Genomic DNA, 21,742 nt, shown 5'->3' on the forward strand with positions numbered 1-21,742 from the left:
CATTTCGCTATCACGGACATCTTCGTCTACTTATTACAACGTTATCAACCAAAAATGCTATTGTGTGCAGATTGTGTGTGACGTGACGTCATGTGAAGGTGCGATGGATCGCGTACCAACCAATAGGGTGTTGGAATGGTATGTTTATACTTCTCACCCAACCACAATCAAATTCCCTCCATCCGGATGGCGCGATTTATTTGGATGTATTTTTTTGTTTGTTTGTGTTTTAAATGACAAGCTGAAATAAAATAGGAGTAACGAGGCTATTTTTAAAATGTAAGGAGTAGAAAGTACAGATAATTGCTTAAAAATGTAAGGAGTATAATAATAATCCATGCTTTACTGGAGTAAAATAATTACTCCAGTAAAGCATGGATACCCAAAGTTTCTATTTAAGTAAGATAATAAAGTATTTGTACTTCGTTACTTGACACCTCTGGCGGCGACTAGCGTCTTGAGCTGAAACAACGCTAAGTGTGAGTTAAAGTTGGTCCAGACCAACCTTACGAACGTGTGACGTTAAGGTACAACTTAAGAACTACTTAGCGATAAGAAGCTTTCGGGAAACCCGGCCCAGATCCTTACTTGTGACCATTTTCAAAAACTGATTGCTTAAATGTTTTTTAATACTGCATATCCCACTCCTTGAAATAATCAATTTTATACACTATAACTGTCATTGATTTAAATGCTATGGCTGGAAAAAAAATACTTATGCACCTATAATCTGTGTTACTTTAGAGACCTTGTTCTGAGCTTTTTATACTTGTGGATGTTGACAATCATTCACCACCAGATGGCGCTCTGGGAACTCCACTAATCTTAGTATTCTGGGCATTTCTACAACAGCAGAAGCCATTTTGAGTAGAAATGTTCAGGAAATGAAGGCTGCATTCCAGCAGTGCACTCTAGCAGAGCCTCAGAGCCTGTTTCCTGACACCATGGAAGTCAGAGGGGTGGAGACAGCATGCCTGAAGTTTTCAGGGGTAAAAATGTTCAGAATTTTTTTACAAAAACAAAACAAATTATGTTATAAACAACAAACAATGGTGTAAACTATAGAAATATAATACTAAAAACACATTTACCTACAGTATGTTTCTTTATATTTTGCTATAGAGCATAAAGAAATATTAATAATTTGCATTTTAAATGATTATTGTTTGAAGCAAGACAGTGTAACGCTTAAAAAAAATGGCCATTTTGGGGGCACATATAAAATCATCTCTGCAAAACGGCTGAAGTTCGCAACTTGAAATTTTTAGGGAAGCAGGATTGGTCAATTCCATATTGCATAAAGTTTGTTTAGTTTCTGTTTTAAGGGTACAACATAGCCACCCTTCTTTTCATAGACTGCCAGGAGGACTTTCTCCATTGTCTTTATCAGTTTCTTGATCTGTTGATGATCAGATTTTGCTGCAGCAGTAGCCCCAGCTTCCCAAATGGCATTTAAAGAGGGTATTTATCCTCCCTAACAGGAAATCTCATGTTTAAGAAGGGCCCACAAGTTCTCAATAGGGTTTAAGTCAGATGGGTATAGGGGTTGTGCCATTATTCTGTCATCTTTCAAGACTTTGTTGGCTATGAATGGAGTACTTGAGTGCATGTGATGGAGAACTGTCCTGCCTAAACAGCACACAAGCTTGAATGATAATTCTTCCTGTACCCCTGTTTTAAAAAAAATAAAAGAAGCTGATTTGGAAGCTGACTTCAAGTCTACCTTCAACCTGAAAAGGGCCAAGTAGCAACTGAGCTATTATAATAGCAGCCCGTAAGAGTGCGTGCTGTGGTACCATGTGTCCATTGGTGATCCAGCCTCGGGCTCGTCCATCTGGTCTATCAAGAGTCGCACTCATTTTATCTGTCTTTAGATATTTCTTGGCCTAGTCTACACGTTTCAACCAGCAAGTCTTGTTCAGTTGTGGTGGTGATTCAGGCTTTCCTCCCTGGACATATCCCCGAGTATCTTGTGCTTCTGGATACCCCAGCTGGGTTACACTGCTGAAATATGGTGGCACTGGACGACAATGGGTTGATGGTAGCGTCACGTTTAATTCTTTCCAAGCCTTTTGCAGGTTATTTATGTATTTTCTTCGCCACACTTTTTTTTCTTGTGATAGTTAACTATTTGCCGACAAAACGTTTGATTGTCTGGTAACCACGCCACAATAGCTTAGCTACTTCATCAATGATGTCTTATCCCCCTGAAAGACATTTTTACATTTTTTGGGGTGTTAAAACTTTAGGTCATACCTCCCCTCATTACACTAATACATATGATCTGGGAATGCTTAAATCCAAACAGCATACAAGTCTATGTAGCATGGAGTTGGAAAATGAGCATGCAAATCACAGTATGGTCAGCGTACCTGCCCACCCCTCTTGTACACACCTTTAAACTAGGGATAAAAAACACATACTGAGCAGAAAAATCCTTTTTTTCTCTTTCCTATTAAAAGTAGGATTAACTAACAAGGTTAATTCGAAAAAGACTAATACGATAGTGTCAACCACTGAAATAAATCGTATAGGAATCTGCTATATTGCTGCATGAATACTTCTGGCCTTTTCTCATAATACTACAAGCATGAGAAGATTGCACATGGCATTGTTTAAGCTGGGTTTGTTTTGTTTCCCCTTTACTTTATTACATTAGTGTGACAGTCATTAGCTCACATTAGTGGTTTGACGCTATACCAGTTTGGCCCGGTATGACATGATGTCATTAGAAACAGATATTTTGTGGTGCAGGGCTTTGTCTTGTCCATATACAGTATGTTTTTTGTTTTTTTGTTTTTTTTAAGGAAAAATATATTTCTATATGATTTTTATTTTTCACCGAGAGTTTTTTGGAGAGTCTGTTTTTCGGCAGTTTCCAAAGGCAAATAATGTAAGAGTTGTAATGTTTTATGTAATTTAGCATGGAAAGATGCCAGGAACTCTGACTTTACATGGCTTGTATGGGTATTATTTTGGCTGATTAATTTCTTGTTGCTTTTTTTCTGTTTCATTCTGTATTCTTTTATAAGTTGCTTGCTTAAAGAAATTTTTCTTCAAATACACAAGGGTACCTGGAACCTAATGTAATAATAATAATAATAATAATAATAATAATCTCCAATCCATGCAAACCAAAGCGCTCAAAAATACTGTATGTACCATTGCAGATTTGCATTTTAGGTTTATAAACCTGAAACTATATATCAGTATGCAACACTTAATAGAGATAAACCCTTGTGAAAAAAGGCTTGAAAATCTTCATAAGGAAACAACTTCTTTTTCCTCCTTCCATGTTCTTACATCAGAGTTTTGTTGAATTCAAAAGTGAATCAACAAAACCCTGACATGTTCTTACGTGTCCGGGTTCTGTTAAATTTAAGAGTAATTCTAGGTTTGACAGGATTCTTAAGAATCCAACTCTGCGACTGTAGGCACACCCTAACACACACACACACACACACACACACACACACACACACACACACACACACGCACACCGTTTTGAATTTAAAGAAGCTGTGCTCTTTCTTCTGCTTTTCTCTCTTTACATGTTTTCTTGGTGAGATCATTTCCACACACAGGTTTTCCAACCACCGCTATGTGAATAAAGCTTAACCCCTCCTCTCCCTTCCTTCCTCTGATCCTCATGTTTTTTTTTTTTTGTTTTTTTTTGCACAGACAGCTCTTCTAAAACTTGAATCCGGGTAAGACTGAGCTATTCTGTGTCCCCATAAAAAATCTCGGATTTCATGAATGGAGTAATCTCGGACAAACAGGATAACGTGACCATTTTTTCAACAAGCCAGTAAGATGTTTGTCCAGTCTCTTACCCATAGCAGGACTGCCTCTGGCATGCCATCTGACCCCTGCAACTAACCCTGTGTGTGGCTGCGTTGTTTATTTTCCACATCTGCGAGTGTCACACCAGCCCACTGCTGGGTTTCTTCTGCTGGCTTTCTGCAGCTGCCTGAATCAGATTAGAAACTGTAATGCATGCCTAAAAAAAAAAAAGCCTTCTATATCATTGTACCCATCACACCCTGCCCTGCACTCAACACTCTCTGGGCACAAGGAAGCCATGTATCAATGCTCTTCTTTGAATCACTTCCTTTTTTAAAAATAAAAAATAAAGGGCAGGAATTGGTATATTGTAAAAATAATAATAATAATAATAATAAATAAATGTATTAAAAAAAAAAAATTTAATCTCCTGGCTTTTCCAGGGTAGACAAGCAGAGCAACAGACTTGCCGAAGATCTGTCTATGGATTAAGTGTTTGTGTAGCTTCTTGTTTGTAACTTGCTCTGGGTGCATGTTATTTTTATGTATGTTATTATGGTGGCACGGTGGCGTCATGGTTAAGGTTGTGGCCTCGAACGTCCAGGGTTCCTTCGAGTCTGTGTGCATTGAGTTCACATGTTCTCCCCGTCCTCTGTGTGTTTCCTACAAGTTGCTCCGGGTCCCTCCCACCGTCCAAAGATTAGGCTAACTGGCGTTTCCAAATTGCCCATAATACACATGTGAAATTTGGAAACGGCAAATTCTCATGTGTGAGTAAGTGTGCACGTGCTTGTGCCCTGCAATAGATTGGCACCATACTCAGGGTGTGCACTACCTCGTGCCCTGAGTCACCTGGGAGAGGCTCCAGGCCCCCTGCGACCCTGCACAGGATATGTGATATAGAGAATGAGTGAGGGTAAGAGGGTATATTGTTATTTTTCTTTATAGACATGCATTCACAGTGAACTCTCCTCTCACTTTGAGATTCAAACCATACCTACAGTATGTAAACACCGTAGAGTGAACAGACTGTGTTAATTTATGAACCTAATTATTTAACAATAGAAAAAAAAAATATGTTAATGATGCGAATGTTGCTGTGATACTGCAACAAGTAATCAATAAGGAACCAAAAAAAATAGAGAGAGAAACCCAGAATTGAATTCCTTTTAGGAAAATCTGAAAAACCTTAAGAATGAAAGGTATTACCTGTGCAGCAATCTTAACAGTGGTGTGTGTGTGTGTGTAAACACACTCTCACACACAGTCAGACCCACACCAAAATTCTTTATATTTTTCTTTTTATTATATTCTTAAAAAAGCACTTTAAATCTAATGAGAGGCTGGAACAGAAGAAGAGCTAACACCACTCAGCTTTTTCCCTTGACTTCCAGAACAGTCACTGTATTAGAAGAGGAAATCATGTAATAACATGGGCTGTGATACATTAAGAAATGTTAAACATATTAATGTTATATTCAGCATATACACATGTGCCGCAATGCATAAGTATTTACTGTAATTTCTACTTTTTTTTATGCATCTATGACTATGTAAAAAGAGCAGAAACAGAACCGGCTAAATTAGTTGTAAAAGACCGTGGGCAGGTACGAACAGAAATAATAGCAGATTAAGCTGGAATAAAAACCGGTTCCACTGTCAGTCAGACCAGTTTAAACTTGAATGAGGAAAGAGGAATTCACACACTATGGTTGTGTTCTTTCTGTCTCTGAGGTTTTTCACTTTCATTGAATCCAGGGTTACATTTAATTGAGTAGAAAAGTATCGCAGTAGATGCCACACCCATTTCAGTTTTAAATCTTAACTCTAATAGAGATACAGTTGGTATAAAACAGGCCTAACTCGGGCTCACACTTAGAAATCTGTAATAATTTACATGATACACAGGTATAAACATCCTGAAGGTCCATGCTGAGATTATTTCCTCTGTTGCAGTAATTCTTATGGCTGATAGATAACTGACTTGTCTTGATTATAATCGAAATGTCTAAATCTGTTTAGACTACTTACCTTTGGTGAAGGCAAATCCATGATCATTACCTTTAGATGACCAAATCCTAGTATCAACAGTTCTTTTTTTTTTTTTTTATTAAAACATGAAAAAAAAAAACATAAGGCATTTTTCTATGCCTATTTTTCTAATAGAATCCTATTATAGTGGTAGTAAACAGGATTGAACTTTTTTTGTGAAAAGAGGGTTATGTAATTCTGTACTGCAGTGCAGTTTTCTAAGAAAATAGCCTGATAAATTGTGTAATCATCTGGAAACCTGCCACAGACTAGAGACTGCTTGCACTTCTTCCCTCAAGGACTCGCGGACAGCCAGCATTCTTTTTTTTTTTTTTTCAAGGGAATTGTTTATTCAGTATGTTACATTAGATTTTTTTTAAAGCATCTGGGCAAATCTGTCCCGCTCCTTAGCAAATTCTGAATGCAGATGTTTTTTTTCTGGCGCGAGTCAAAGAGGGTGTGGCGTTTCATGTGGAGGAGGCGTGCAAGGATTGTGTTTCAGAGCATGGAATTTTCCATTACTGTGTCTCGAGCGTCGTGATGATTTATTGGCATCACTGTGAAGCCATTTGAAAACTGTTTTAGCTCAGAATCTTCCCACAGGCTGAACACTGCTGTCCCTTTTTCCTCTTCTCTGCAGAGTCCTTGCTCTATTTGCTAACAGTCCTCTCTGTACGCATTTCATGGTCTCTTTGTAAAGCTCTTTTCTTCTGGTTTAGAACTGCATTCAGTTCACTAGTTAGTCCGATTTTGTTGTTTAGTGTTGGCTATCTGAATGCAAAAGAAAAATGTTTTGATCACATTTTAGAGTATATATCCATTCACTTTTAAGATTATGCAAATTCCAAAGGAAACTATGGTGTCCCGATTTACAAAACCATGGTCCCACTTAATGTTGCAACATTTTAAAATAACATTAGCATCCTGTATATAAGTGTTAGTTATGGGTGATCCAAATTAATCCCTATTTGAAAATAGTGTTTCAAATATAATACTGTTCCAGGTATATCGAATGAATGTACAGAGCTTTAATAATAAGAGTTTAAATCAACAGATGAACAAAATTGCTGTAGATCAGGGATGTCAGACACTTGTACACAGTACTGTGCAAAAGTCTTAAGGTTTTTATTCATGTTAAATGAAATAAAATGATATAGAATAAATTAAATAAATGGTAAAAAAATTTTATTTACTGGAACAGGATGCAAAGTGCCTAAAGATACAATAAAAAAAATTGTTGTTTATGTAACAACATCATTAGCCATCTCATTTCCCCTCTCATCTGTTCACCAGTATACTAATCACCAGCCTGATCATCTGTCATCATCTACACATGTTTCTCGCTGGTTCATGCCTTATGTTAGATGTTGTTTATATATTGGAAACAAAATAAGGCAAAACATCAAGACACAGTACTGTACATTATTTTTTATAAGGCATATGCTTTAAACTAGGCCCAAGGCTAACTGTTACATATCTCTGAGTAAAAATAATCCCTTCTACTTTTTTAATCAAGGAATTATATATAATCTCAGGAATTAATCACAATAAATGCTTAATTTATGAAAAAACTGATTTTCTTGTAATATTTTGAGTAAGTGAGTTAGCTGAATCAGCTAAATTAGCTAGCAGTCTGGATTTGACAAGCCTGTATGGCTCATTTTAAATATTATTATTTCTTTTTGTAACAATAATACCCTTTTTATGCTGAAAACTGACAGCTAATAATTTAAACCTAAGGCTAGTGAATGACAACTGAACCTACCAGCATAATAATGCATTTTAACACCTTTTTCTGAACAGGAAGGTACCAGCCATGCACCTTATTAAGAAATAAAGGGCAATTATGTATTTTTTGCAAAAAAACAAGTTAATTAGAAACCTATTAAGGGTTTTATTTAATTTGTTTAGTCCAATTGTGTTGAGGGGACTGCCATTACAGGGATCTGCTCCTAAAACCAAATACCAAACACTCGCTCGCCATCTCGTGGACAAAAAAAGTGGAATAGGTGAAATATCTTCAACATTTTACATAAAAAATTGTTAAAAATATAATATTTCTACTAGTGTTGATGCATTCCACCACCTTAGGTTTGTTTCATATGTAATGACGTTCTCGTGCAATTTTTTTCCGCTAAGCTAGCTGTTATGAGCTAGTTTTTTAAACTGTTTCTATGCTTTTATGTATTTCTGATTATTTTGCTTTTTAAAGCTTTGCTCTGCTGTTTTAGGGGCCCAGTAAAGATTGATAAGGCGTATGGCACTTCATGGTGTCACAGGTAAGTCAGTGTTGGGGTTCAGTTTTGTACCTGTATGTTTTCATACGTACAACAGCTGAGTTGTGGATGCTTAACGTTTTGGGATGTTGGTGGTGTGAAAGTGGGAAAGCTTTTTTTTTTTTGTTATTTTGATTTGTTTTAGTGGCTTCTAGGCAGTGTGTGTGTGTGTTTGTGTGTGCGTGTGTATGTGTGCGCGTGCGTGTGTATGTGTGTGTGTGAGAGAGGGAGGGGAAATAGATAAGCCACTTTTAGTTCTCAAATTAAGTTAAGTTGAAAGTTGTCTTGGTGGCTATAAGACTCTGTTCAAAGTAACTGTTAAGATGGTGTGAAGGCACAAATCATTTTGTAATGTTTACCAATAGCAAATGTTACATAGATTTGTATTCAAAACACTGTAGGTTTTCACCAAAATGCCAGTTAGGCCCAGCCCACATAAAAAAGTTATTTTTGAAAATGCATTTTTTACCCTTCTGATAAATATGTTCATTAAATGTTAGTGACTAAATTAAGAGAGGAGAATTCCAACTAAGATTTCCGCACTTCAGTATTTTGGACTGTTTGCATGAGTTCATGACACACAACCCTAATTAAGTTCAGTCCAAATTATGTTTAGAAAAAAAGTAAAATATGTGCAAAGCTTAAATCAATGAACATCATGGTTAGTTTCTGTAAAAATATATAAAGGCCTTTCAAGGCTAACATGCTAATGTGATTCTTTGTAAAGCCTGCAGGTGGCACTAATCTAGCAATGAGAAACATGCAAATTTGCATATTTCTCTGTTGTGAGAGCAAAGACATTTTGAGTGGGCTAATAAATGATATAAAATACTGCAAACATCCAAAGTGAAGCAGTAAAACTGTATGATCCACAATCCTGGATCATTACTCATAAAATACAAATCCATTTGGGGAAAAATATACAGCTTTGCAACATATTTAGCATCACTTTTAACGTTTCTGAATGGTCGCATAACTGGTTGCTGGGTCAAATCTTGCCTCTGGTCTGCGAGCATGGTGTTTGTAGTGTTTTGGTCCTGATCCTGTCCGCATAATTCTGTTAATTTGGATGAAGTAGACCGGATAAGTGCATCTAACCTCCTAGCTGACTTCCCGGTTCTCTAGATAAACATTCAGTTAAAGAGGGGAAAAGTTCCAACTTTCTCTCTAATTGGGTCATGGCCAATTTTCAACGACCAGCCAGCTTTCCTGCCATATAAAATCTACTATCAAAATTGGGTTAAACATGTGCTTTCTTTAAGCTTTTTTGAAGTGCTGCTTACACTGAATCCAAACTACCGCTTTCTTATAATGATATTTTGGAACATGATTAGGCAATCTGTCAGCAGAATCGTTTTGCACTTACTTTATTACTTATAGCCATCGCCTTTATTTCTGCATCATCATTGTAGATCACCTTTTATAATTCGGGAAGAGAAATCCCTTTACAAAAAAAGAGGGCAATGAAATACAAATTACATTTGTAATCAAATATTCGTTGTCACTTAATCGTGAAGCACAGTCAGGTGGATTAAAAAAGTGTGAAATAGCTTCTGTTGTAATAAATTATTATTTTCTCTGATAATTGCTAGTTTATTAACAAAGAAGGTTCAGTAACGTGTCATCTTGTTTCCAATGTACTTCAATGCTATCTGCCCCAGAATAATGGGATTATTATATATAATGGAATTTATAGCAGCAACTAAAACTACTTTCTCTGTTCTGATCATCTTAACCATAACAACCATTCAAGTAAGAGGTTCTTTTGCAAAGAGGCCTACTATCCTAGCATCTGAGGTTGATAATACAGAACTCAAATTCCTCAGGTTCTATTCAATGACGTACACTAAAATCTTGTTAAGTTTTGATCAGTAAGGCTTCCACCCTATGTGCAAGATAATTTCTCTGGAATGTCTCATCCCGACATAGTTTTTCTTTACAAAGCAATTGCTAAGTCACCATTATTGGTAAGATGAAAGGAAACCGGACCAAAAGATGGTCATAAATGGAACTGATGATAGATAATGATTGAATGGTTGAGCAGTGAATGGTTCTTACTTTGTACATACCCCGAAATAAAATTAATGAAAAAGCAAGCAGCAATAATAATAATAATAATAAATTTTATTTGTAAGTGCATATCCAGCCACTTAGGCCTTGTTCACACGGGCGTTAAAATTGAGCGTTTTTCTTGCGTTCATAGCGTCCGGTGATCGCGGATCAGGCGCAAAGTGTTTTCTACACATAGGAGTCAATGAGAGTGTTCACACGGGCTTTGGTGACGTGCGTTTGTCCGGCTGCGCGTTTATACGGCATCAAAAAAACGTTGCATGCAGCTTTTTCTTGGCGTTCAAAACCCAACGTATGCAAGGAAACCGCTTCTAGTGCATTTTCTTCACATTCATTTTACTCTTCGGAGGACCGGATATATCCCATGATCCTACATGCTATACATAGGGAAATGAGGAAAAAGGCAAAATAAAATTAAATAAATGGTTGGCGGAAATTTTTTTGCATTTCTTAATAAACCACAAAAAAACTTCCTTTAATCCGACATTGTGCAGTCAGAGAGTGAACCCGGTAGCGGCGGGCTTTCATATCCATTTCCCGTCACACTGCCCCCACAGGTTAACACACAAACTACAAGGGCTGCAGGCTGACGCTAGACAGAGACAAACGAACGCCGGTGTGGAAGTCAATTGATCGCCACTACAAAACGCAACATAAACGTCTAGGACGTTCAGAGCACGTTCGTTTATCCAAAAACTTAATGCTTGTGTGAACAAGGCCTTAAGGTCACTTTGCAAAATTTAAATAAGCATTAAAGAGCAACAGTAACAACAAACAGGTAATAACTCGTGGTGGTCAAGTGGGCATGAGATGTAGAGAGGAGCCATGTTGTACTATTGCATTCTAGGGGCCATAAATGTCATGCTGCAACTCTGATGCCTTAACTGCTTTGGCTCTTTTTTTTTTTTTTTTTTTTTCTTAACACTGAAGTAAACAGCGCTAACAGCTCTGTGATTCACCACATTTCACCCATTAAACCTGGGTGAAATGACTCTTTTGTTCTTATGGTCTTTTTGACACTTTTTTTTTTGCCAATGTAAGAATATGATTGTAAAGTAGAAGAAATAGTAGTAGTAGTAGTAGAATAGGTAGCTTTGATAAGCTTTTCTGGTGCCAGGAGAGACTCAGTCAAACACACATGTTGTCTGTCAAAGGTCTCTGTTTATTAACAGCAAAAGATAAGGTTTTTATATGCTTGTCCAAACGTCTGTGCCATTGACATATGTTATTACAAAAACAAACTATTGTAAATGTCCTGGTGAGATCCTGAAGAGCAATTTTTATAACAAAAATTCTGTTATCAGTTAACTATGATTTCAACATTTATACAATGGACCCTTAATCAACCAATCAAGAACTGTTCTAACAGTTTATTGTAATTTTGGGCTAGGCCTGGTAATTGCAGTAAGAGCAAATTTTAACACTACAGCATACAAAGAAATTCTATATAATGGTGTGCCACAGTTATACAAATGCGTTTTACTTGAAATCCATATTGGTCAGTTGTCCACATGCCTTTGAATATCCAGAGTTGCATGGAAATAATAAGGGGAAAGCAGATGTTAATATAGCTATAAATATATTTACCTAATAAAAAAGTAGGGAAAATGGGAAAGCTGGTTAGTCCTTTTTATTATTATGTGGGTGTTTATATGAAATTAAAATCAAAATAATACATTCATTTTAAAAACTCAAAAATATTTGTAATGCTCATGCCTCTTGCACAACCCTGCCTGCGCAATAACCCTGAGATCTTCCTTGATATAAGTTGTCAGTCTTTTACTGTTTTTTATGTTTATGTTTTAAATTAAACCTACTGCTTACATGCATAAACTATCAGTCAAAAGGCTAAATGCACCCTCTAATTCCATGGTCTTTCCTGATTTTAATACTGTGGCGTGGGCGGGGCGGGGCGGCGGCTGACGACCAGCATGCCTTGCGGAAACGTCGGTGTGTTCACCGTGATGGGGAAAGGTGTTTTGGTTAGTGGCTTCGGCCCTGTTGTGTTTGAGGGGGTGTGTGACGTGTGAAATGTGCTCCAGTTCAAGCTAGTGCTGAATTGGATGTAGGCTCCTGAGTGAAGGTGCTGCTCATGCCATACCTGCTGTGTGCTAAATAAAGTACTCCCAGCCATTGCATTGGGCAGCAAATAAGCTCACTTGTCTCTCCACCATCCTTTCCGGCGTAAAAACGCTACAATACTATGTTGGACAACAATGCTGAAGTCATTCAAAATATGCAATAATCTCCTTTGAACAGTTAATATTGAGATATAAAGTGGGGGGAAATAAGTATTTGATCCCCTACAGATTTTCTAAGTTTGCCCACTTACAAAGAAATGAAGGGTCTATATTTTTTTTATCATAGTTTTTTTTGTAAAGGATTGAAACAATATCAACCAAAAATTCAGAAAAAGCACAGGATACAAATGTTATGAATTATGTTGCATTTCAATGAGGAAAATAAGTATTTGATCCTCAAGCAAAACATGACTTAGTACTTGGTAGAGAAACCCTTGCTGGAAAGCACAGTGGGAAGACGTAGTTGTAGATTTTCTCTAAATGTTTAAGGTTTCTTGCCTGTTGGTTGGCAACTCGAAGCTACGGCTATCTCTGTGAATTTTCTATTGGATTAAGGTCTGAAGACTGGCTAGACCACTCCATGACCTTAATGTGCTCATTCTTGAGCCATTCCTTTTTTGCCTTGGCAGTATGTTTGGGGTCATTTTCATGCTGGACGACCCAACCACAACCCATCTTCAGGAGGTTCTCATCCAAAATTTTACAACACATGGCCTCATCCATTGGCCCCTCAGTCAACCTGTACCTTAAGCAGATAAACAGCCCCAAAGCATAATGTTTCCACCTCCGTGCTTGACTGTAGGGACTGTGGTGTTCCTAGTGTCATAGTCAGCATTTTTCTTCGTCGAGTTGATGACAATTATTTTCTTTTCTTTTCTAGAAAAAAAAAAAATTAATTAATTTTTTTTTTTTGTGAAGCTGCTTTGAGACAATGACCATTGTTAAAAGCGCTATATAAATAAAATTGAATTGAATTGAATTGACAACGAGCTCAATTTTGGTCTCATCTGACCACAGCAGTTTATCCCAACCTTTTTCTGTTCATTGGCAAACCTCAGACTGGTCTGTACAGTACATGTGTCTTCTCGAGGAGGTGAAGCCTTGCTGCGCTGAAGGATTTCAATCCATGCAGGCGTACTGTGTTACCAATGGTTTGTTTGGTGACTGTGCTCCCAACTGCCTTGAGATCATTCACAAGCTCCTCCCATGTAGTCCTGGGCTCGTCCCTCATTTTTCTCATGATTATTCTTACTCCATGAGGTGAAATCTTGCATATAGGGCCATTAGTGGTTACTTTGTATTTTTTCCATTTGTAAATAATCGCTCCAGCAGTTGTCTCCTTCTCACCAAGCTTCTAGCTGATGGTCTTGTAGGCCATTCCAGCCTTGTGCAGGTCTAAAATCTTGTTCCTGACTTGCTTTGACAGCTCTTAGGTCTTGCCGATGGTGGTGAGGTTTGAATGGAAGATAGAGATTTTGTGGACAGGTGGCTTTTATACACATACCACATTGTTGTTAGGATCACCTTCTTAAATTGATATGTGTACCACAAGAGCAAGTCTGTGAGAGGAAGAATTATTATTGGTTGGTAGGGGATCAAATACTTATTTTCCTTATTGAAATGCAACTTGATTCATAACATTTGTATCATGTGCTTTTTCTAGATTTTTGGTTGATATTCAGTCTCAACCCTTAATCATAGACCTATAATAGAAATTATAGACCCTTCGTTTCTTCGTAAGTGGGCAAACTTAGAAAATCTGTAGGGGATCAAATACTTATTTGCCCCACTGTAAATTTACTACCCATGCACTGTAAAGCCTTCATAATGGTTCTAATTTGAGGTGTTGTTAATTAGTGTCTCTGCAGCAGAGGAAAGTTTTTGGTTTTACTTTCCTTGTGATGAATTTGATGAGAGCCAGTTTCATCATGGTGCTTGATGGGTTCAGAAATTGCACTTGAAAATACTGTTCTTGCAAGAACTGTTCTAAAAGAGCTGACCTTCATTTCTTAAGATAACAACTGACTATTGTTGTTGCTGTAGTTATTATTGTGGTTACTTACTTAACTAATTCCGTATGAGTTATTTTAATGTTTTTAAAATCTCCAGTATTGTTCTTGAATGTAGAAAATAAATCCAAACTTGTGTCCAAACTTTTGCCTGGTGTGTCCAAACTTTTGAATGGTTTTGTACATATTGCTGCTGGTCTTTAAACTCTACTCTCCATCATAGGTTTTTCCCCTTGCAGCACAAAAAAATACCAATAAATTAACTTGATAATGAGCCACAGGCGAAAAGTAATTAAATGTTACCTGCTGGCTTTACCTTCCCCTTGTTCCAACAGGGCTTGACCATGCCCTGTTGCCACATACTCCCACAGCATGACTCAGGCCGTGGACTCCCACAGCTTGATTCCAGCTTTAAATTGAATGGCTTGTGACATACAAAAAGTTAGGTACAATCCTTCCATAGTAGCTATCCAGCCCCTGGAACTCCCTTACCTTCTTCCTAGCCTTGGGTCTAAGGTAGGTATAATTATTGCAGTCTTATCAATTTGGCGATGCACCTGCCAACGACTTTTTGGTTTGCAGCTAGCCCGAATTATTCCTGAACCACCCACAAATGTTGCATATGCTTTAGCAGCATATGCAATAATGATAAGCAGTTCATTAATACGAGGCACTGGGTGTCAGATTAGAATACCAATTTGACATTCCTTTAGTCCACACAGAATCATATCAAACCATCAGCCTGGGACTCCAAGACTGTTGGGCTGCTCTAATCATAAGTTCATCCTGAGCCACAATTTTTTTTTCAGCCAATCTTTATGGAGGAGTTTCAATCTGGCGCACTATGAGGTTAGTTTGACTGGGATAGTGAGAAGTGGTCTCCACTGGGGACCACAGAGATTTGGAGATCTTTTTATACTTCTCTCCAGTCCCAGCATTTCTTAGTTCCCAAACACCTTAGTTAAACGTGCCCCTATTATAGAGCTTGGATTGATGTTTCTGTGCCTATAGCAAATTCTACAGGTCAATGACATTTTTAAATAAGTTTTTTGCTGTTAAAAGGTTATGTTCTGTTACCATGACTAAGTTGTCCCTGGGCTTATACCTGTACATTTAATTCAAATTAGTAGAATCTAGTGTAGCGTGTGGTACCTCTTATGGTACTTTTTACAGGGGCTTGAGACATTTATTGTAACTCTATAGAATGTTATGATCAAATTTGTTTTTAAGTGTTTGGTTAAATAGTTCGACCAGTACATCTGTCTGTGACTTGTAAAACTGGTGTAAATTGAATTAAATGCCAGTAACTCGGTTCATGCAGCACATTTAAACTCAGCACATAAATATGGTGGCCTGATCAGTCTCTTTCGGGATTCAGCAAGATTGTTTCTTAAGTGCCCTGCCATTGAATTATGGTGAGCCACCCAAAATCTCATTTTACCCTCTGCTCTTCAGGACCAACAATTGTCACTTGCACTTTTGTTTAAATGTTATGCTTCTATCATGTCATGAATTTTAATCATGGCAAAGTACTGTCAAGTATGACAGTAGATCATGCTTGCTGACCATCGACTGCTCCCACTTGGTTAAAAGCATGCATTAGGGTTTTTTTCACTCAATTCCTCTATGAGAAAATGCCCAAAAAGATAAATCCCAAAGACAGAAGAGGGGTTGAGCAGTGTCCATGATGCAGAGCTCACATTCACAGGCTTGGGACAGCCTCCCCAAGCAATGTTGTAGCTTTCTGACATCGTTACTTGCTATTGCAAGACCCATTTACACACAAACAGAATAGGAGAGTAAAACCCAGTCAATCCAACCCCGGCTCAATGGATGGGTTAGGGAATAAGCACTGCCCCTAAATGTAATGCTGATGAAAGTGATTTTTGTGGACACACATGTGACCACACCTCACATTCACCATTTGTGCATTCCCCAAGGTCCTGCACCGAGTCAAGCTTTGATGGATAGAAATCTGATTACACCCCAAATTCAAAATCTAATATGCATCCCTTTGAGAACTCCCATCACATGGTATGTTCCTGCTTAAGGGGAGATTTGTGTGGCATATCATTTGAATCAGTGTCCTCATTTCCCTAATAGCCCACTTGTCCCTTAAATCCCCAGCATCAAACAACAACATTCATGTCCAGGCCTTGTTTCTCGATCACAATGGGCATGTACCTCTATATAGATTTAGAGGTAGGAATCAGTTGAGGCACTGAAGCAGAGGATGCTCATAATTGGGAAGGTTTTAAGGACACAGTTTCAAAGCAATAGGCCCTCATTACCGCAGTATGGGTTTGGGGGAAGGGATGGGTATAGAAAAAAGGGAGGGAGAAGAGGAGGGGGATTTGCTTTTCCCCCAACCATGTGGTTACATGAGCCTTGGCCAACTGTATCATTGCTGTGATTTGGTGGCACTGGACCCATTATGCCATCATTTGTTAAAGGTAGGTGATGAATTGCTCAAGTACCATGAGGTTTATTTATGTCCTTAGCGTCATTCTAGGCATGAGATTGACGCCCATATGTCAGTGTACTGCAGCATGTTGGCAGTCAGAAGTTGATGGAAAGCAAGCTGGGCTTAGCTGGTCAGGAGCATCACATGGTGGGCGACCTACTGAGAGACAGAGTATCCACTTGAACGGCTCCATCAAAGGGACAGTTTTGCTCAAGAATGCATCCCAGTTCACCAAAATCACCTGTGCAAACCACCTTTTTTCATCATGTAGAGCACAGGTGGCCAAATTGTAGATAGAGTTTTCCTACATGTTTTTGCATCTGACCAGTTTCTAACTTCATAGAACTCCACACTTAAACTCCAGGTGTGGTAGTATACAGCTAACGATTACCCAAAGACAAAAAAAAATAGTTTTGGAAAAAACTCAGGGTAAAATGAGTAACATGATTAGACCAATGTTGTAACATTCAACATTGGTCTAATCGAGGACTCTCATATTGATTAGCCTTAGTATGAAGTAATTCCGTTTTCAGGCCACTCTTACATTCTCTTGATTTCTCTCTCCCCCCTTTTTTACAGACTGATATGTCAAACAGGAAGCTGGGAACCATGTTGTCCCAGGTTGTGGAGAGGGAGGAGAGCGCTGTGATGTACATCAGTAGAAAATTCTGTTTGCAGGAGAATAAGTCCAGCAGTTCCATGTTGGTATGAGCCTTCACACTCCACTTTAATGGCTCCATAAATAATGTTAAACAGTTCTTGGTCCATAGACCATGCGCTATCATGACTATAACCTATTTCTCTCCCTGCAGAGAGGTTTGGGGGATGGGGTAGAGAAGCGAGCTGAATGCCTCACTGAATGGTGTTGGGGGGGTGGAGGCATGTAGCAGTGAGGGCAAGATCTGGTGCTGGTCTTAGAGGGATGCAAGTACCGTAAGTACAGGAGAGGTACAGTAAGTGATCAAGGATTTACACCTGCATTAAATGTCACTAAATATTGTTCTGATTTCCTGAGAGAAAGAAAGAAAAATGAATACAGAGAGCAATGTGTGCCCATATGTGCAAGCCACTGGAAAGTGAAATCAATAAAGGGAAAAGCTTCCCGTTAACTCCGCCTCTGCCTGCCCTTCCCAAAACCTTATTACAGCCTGCGTTGTTTTTCAGCAAACGATGCCCTTCTTTACTTGCATCATCTCCTCTTTGGACCACATATTGATAGTTCCCAAAAATTATCTTCCTTTAATTTTTATAATTCATTGTTGCTATCAAATTGCTTATCAGTTCCTTGTCAAATTGTTTTTGAGCATGTAAAAAGAGAAGGATTTTGTGATACAATGTTTTGTTAAAAACCTTTAATTAAAGCAAAAGGTCTACCCTTCAACTGCAGCTTGATTGCTTCATTTCAGGTCGAGTGTAGCCGTATACAAAGAAAAATTTAGAGATTACGACACTGTCCGAATACTTAAGGACCCGACTATAAATTACTTGGCAAAGAAAAGCACAGACATGGCTATAGGGTACTGCATGGATGTACAGCCATATTACATATGGGTAATACCCATTTTTATTTGTTGTTAGCTTTAATATTTTCACTTCTCCTATTGTAAAATGGTGGGTTGATAAATCTGCTGATGTATGCATATGTTTCATCACTGTATTTGAACTGAACAGCTTCAAGGCATTGTTTTCAGAAGCCAGGAACAGAAATCACCGAAGCACTCCCCCTTGAAAAAAAGACAAACAATGAGTGGCTCTCAGATGTGAGTCACTCCCATAGCCTGCCCATACTGCAGAGTGGTAAGGACACTATCTCCAGCCTGGAGTTAATATACTAGCTACCTGCACCCAGCAAACAGCATTGTCATAAGGAAGGAAACAGGAATAAATACTAAAGCAGGTAAGAGACACAGTCCATTTTCTTGCTGTTTACTGTATACCTTGTATAATTTTGTACTGAAATTGTCTGATGTGGTTTAGAGTGTCGTTGCTTGGGTTGCTTTCATGTTAACCTCACCAGTTTAGCCTGACAATGGGTAGTACATTAGTATTAGATTCAGTCTCTATATTGTATGGTACCAAGTACAGTTTATTTTGGCTATGGACAGTTTTTTTTTTATGTCTGACTCACAATTAAAAAAAATAGGTACAAGAAGCTCAGCTGAAGGTCATGGTCTGGGATTAACGGGATAAGATTCACAGGGTGTTTTAATTTGCAGTTTAATTAAATAATTCTTTTATATGACATTAAAATAAGCTTTTTATATACATCAAGAAACTAATGACTTGTGTCCAATGGACTGCATGATGCACTGTTTAATCCCTGCTTATTAAAGAAAGCCAGATTGGTTTTCCTAATGTTTTAACCATAGATTTTTAACTAAAACCACAACCAGTACTAAAATGTTGCCACCAGTTTGGATTTTATTGATTTTCCAAGATCGATATTCATAGAATGCTCCGTGGAACATTTTTTTCACGATGTGAGTCTCTATCTTATGTTACATCGCCCTCCTCAGTTGTTAAATATTAAACAGTAACCTACTGTGTACTGAACAACAATTATAAGATAATGAAAGAAAATGCTTATGTTCAAGCATAGGATGAATAAACTGGACAGCCACAAAATGTGTAACATATATAGTGAATAATTGCCTATGCACTGGACAATGAACATAGTGTTATTACATTTACCTTGCATCCTGTGATTTAAAAAAAATAAAAAATTCTTTAAACACTACCAAAAAAGTGCTAAAGTAAACAATGGTAATTTAAGAAACCACAATAAAACACTCCAGTCTCGGCTATAATTTCCTCCCGTTACTGGGAGTTGTACCCACAAGGATTTCTGCAGTAGCATTCCCAGGATTAAGCTGGATGTAACTGGAGCTCGTGTTGTGTGGGGCTGATATGGCAGAAAGCAATTCCTGTGCAGTTCAGATTTGATTCTTTAATAAAAATGTCCTTATTTTTTCCATAAACAGTGACATTTCTGCATCCATGGCAGAGAAGGAGCAAATCAAGCAGACTGCAGTCATAGTGCTGGGTTGCTTGGAGAAAGTGTCCTCCTTTGCCTCTTCCTTCAACCCTCTGTTTGGCATTGTCACCACGTTGGTTGGTGTGGTGAGAAAAGGCCTGGAGGATGATGAAGTCAACGAGCTGGACAAGGACTTTCAGCAGATTCATGACAAATTGAAGAGAATGTCTGAGCAGAACAAAGAGCTCCTGGATCAGATTCAGATTATGGAGATTAAGAAAAACTATGGTGACCTGGAAAAGAACATAGAGGAACAATACAGAGCCTTCAAGAAAATGGTGGACGGAGTCAGTAAGGACCCGGAAAAAGGTGAACGTTACAGGGGGGATTTCAAGAAAACCTATAGAAAACAAAAGGGCCGTCTGAATTTGAATGAGTACTACAGAGCCATCACCGAAGACCATGGCCCTTTCGGGAGGCCATTGCTGAAAGATTATCTAGAGCACTGCAACGGGAATAGGAAGATTATGGAGGCTAGATGTGCTCATTTGGCCTACCTCTTCCACATTGGCCTCATTGCACTGATGGCCTACTATGTCGTCACTGAGGATGATGAGGATGAGTTCAGGGAAGAATGGGGCCAAAAAGTCATCGTCATTCAAACCAAGATGCAAGAAGCCCTGGACAAATGTACTGAGGAAGAATGATTCCAAATTCAAAGAAAGTTTGCAGCTGTCTTAATTTCTATTGATTAATAATGGAGCCAATGATAAACAAAATCAGTGCAATTTATTTTTGAGCAGTGAGAACACTAATCTCTTTCTGTATTGTTTTTATTCCCTAGGACCTTGTATTCCAATCCTTTTTCTCTTTAAGCAGATTATGCAACATCGTATATGACTATAAATCTAAACGTGTTGTTGAATGTATAGTAAAGCTGTATATTGTAAATCAAATTATGTGTTTATTATAATCAGTGTTTTTCATTGTGGCAGATTTTTGAATGATGGGCCATACTGTTTCATTGCTTTCACAAAAATAAATATTTGGCTTTTCCAAACAAAAGAGTTTTATTTTATTTGTAAAAAAACAGAACATTCAACAGTTCTATAAATATAGTCATTGTAAAATCTCAGGATGTGTTTTTAAGGTCAGGTAGCTCACTCCAAGATGGATGATCAGATACTCGTCACACAACATTATGCAAATTAATGCGATTTGCAGCAGTAGGTTAGTGACATCTGCAGGACTTACAAAGCATTACATTGACATGTCAAGCCTGGAAAGCTTTTTCGATACAATATCCTCATTTGGCACTCACAAGCTGTTGCCATGAGACTTAAAACAGCGCATTGCATAGTTATTTACACACTCGAGCACTTCCCTCAGTTTATATGATGTTTGTGGTACATGTTAAGAACCTATACGAAATACCCCATAGTTCTCAGCCTAGTCCCTGCTTTACCAGTCACTGATTGTTGGTAGACAGCCTCCTCTAGTGGTTCTAGTTCTGCAATGTTCCTTTCATCAACCACAGCAAAAGTTAAAGGTTCTGCAGCTTCACTGCTAGAAGGGTATGTGAATGCATTATGATGAGCAAGGCCGTGTTATTACCATATTATTAAGGCAACTTCTTTCATTGGTTGCGCTTTGCTTTCAAACATGTAATATGTGCTATAATTTTAGTAAAGTGTAAACTATTATGTTAATGTAAAGTATGTCATATATCATCATAGTAAAAAAAATATATTGTGGTTTGTTTGTTAAATCATATTTTTTAAATGTAATTTTAAAACCAGCTATTATTAAGGTTTTCATTACACACTGTCAGAAGGCCCAGCAGTGGCAACTTGATGGTGTTGGGGTTTGAACCTGGAACCTTCCTACTAGTAGTCTAATGCATTAACACTGAACTACCCCTGCCTTATTCTATTTATCTAAAAGAATCACCAGCCTCTTCTGGGTAGCACCAAATAGTGTGATTATGGGTTATAACACTTCCACAGCTGCACTGTATGCTCTAAAGGAAAACATTAATGAGTTTGTTGTTCTTC

General features: G+C 38.0%; 1 protein-coding gene across 4 annotated transcripts; it reads left to right on the forward strand.

The window, feature by feature from the left end:
• Positions 1 to 870: 870 nt before the first annotated feature.
• Positions 871 to 20,753, forward strand: LOC128514054 (protein rapunzel-like). Of its 4 annotated transcripts, none has more exons than XM_053487703.1 (5): positions 871 to 989; positions 17,294 to 17,419; positions 17,527 to 18,265; positions 18,386 to 18,611; positions 19,696 to 20,753. In XM_053487703.1, the coding sequence occupies exon 5, from the start codon at positions 19,712 to 19,714 to the stop codon at positions 20,393 to 20,395; it is 684 nt and encodes a 227-aa protein (XP_053343678.1). In that variant the 5' UTR covers positions 871 to 989; positions 17,294 to 17,419; positions 17,527 to 18,265; positions 18,386 to 18,611; positions 19,696 to 19,711; the 3' UTR covers positions 20,396 to 20,753. The 4 variants fall into 4 exon arrangements, with proteins under 4 accessions (XP_053343678.1, XP_053343677.1, XP_053343675.1 ...); XM_053487700.1 differs by lacking the exon at positions 871 to 989 and adding exons at positions 3,695 to 3,808; positions 8,046 to 8,093 and having other exon boundaries at positions 17,527 to 18,611; XM_053487702.1 differs by lacking the exon at positions 871 to 989 and adding an exon at positions 3,685 to 3,808 and having other exon boundaries at positions 17,527 to 18,611.
• The last annotated feature ends 989 nt before the right edge of the window (positions 20,754 to 21,742 follow it).

Source organism: Clarias gariepinus, chromosome 26, assembly GCF_024256425.1.
Source record: "Clarias gariepinus isolate MV-2021 ecotype Netherlands chromosome 26, CGAR_prim_01v2, whole genome shotgun sequence".
In the NCBI taxonomy this organism is placed as follows: domain Eukaryota; kingdom Metazoa; phylum Chordata; class Actinopteri; order Siluriformes; family Clariidae; genus Clarias; species Clarias gariepinus.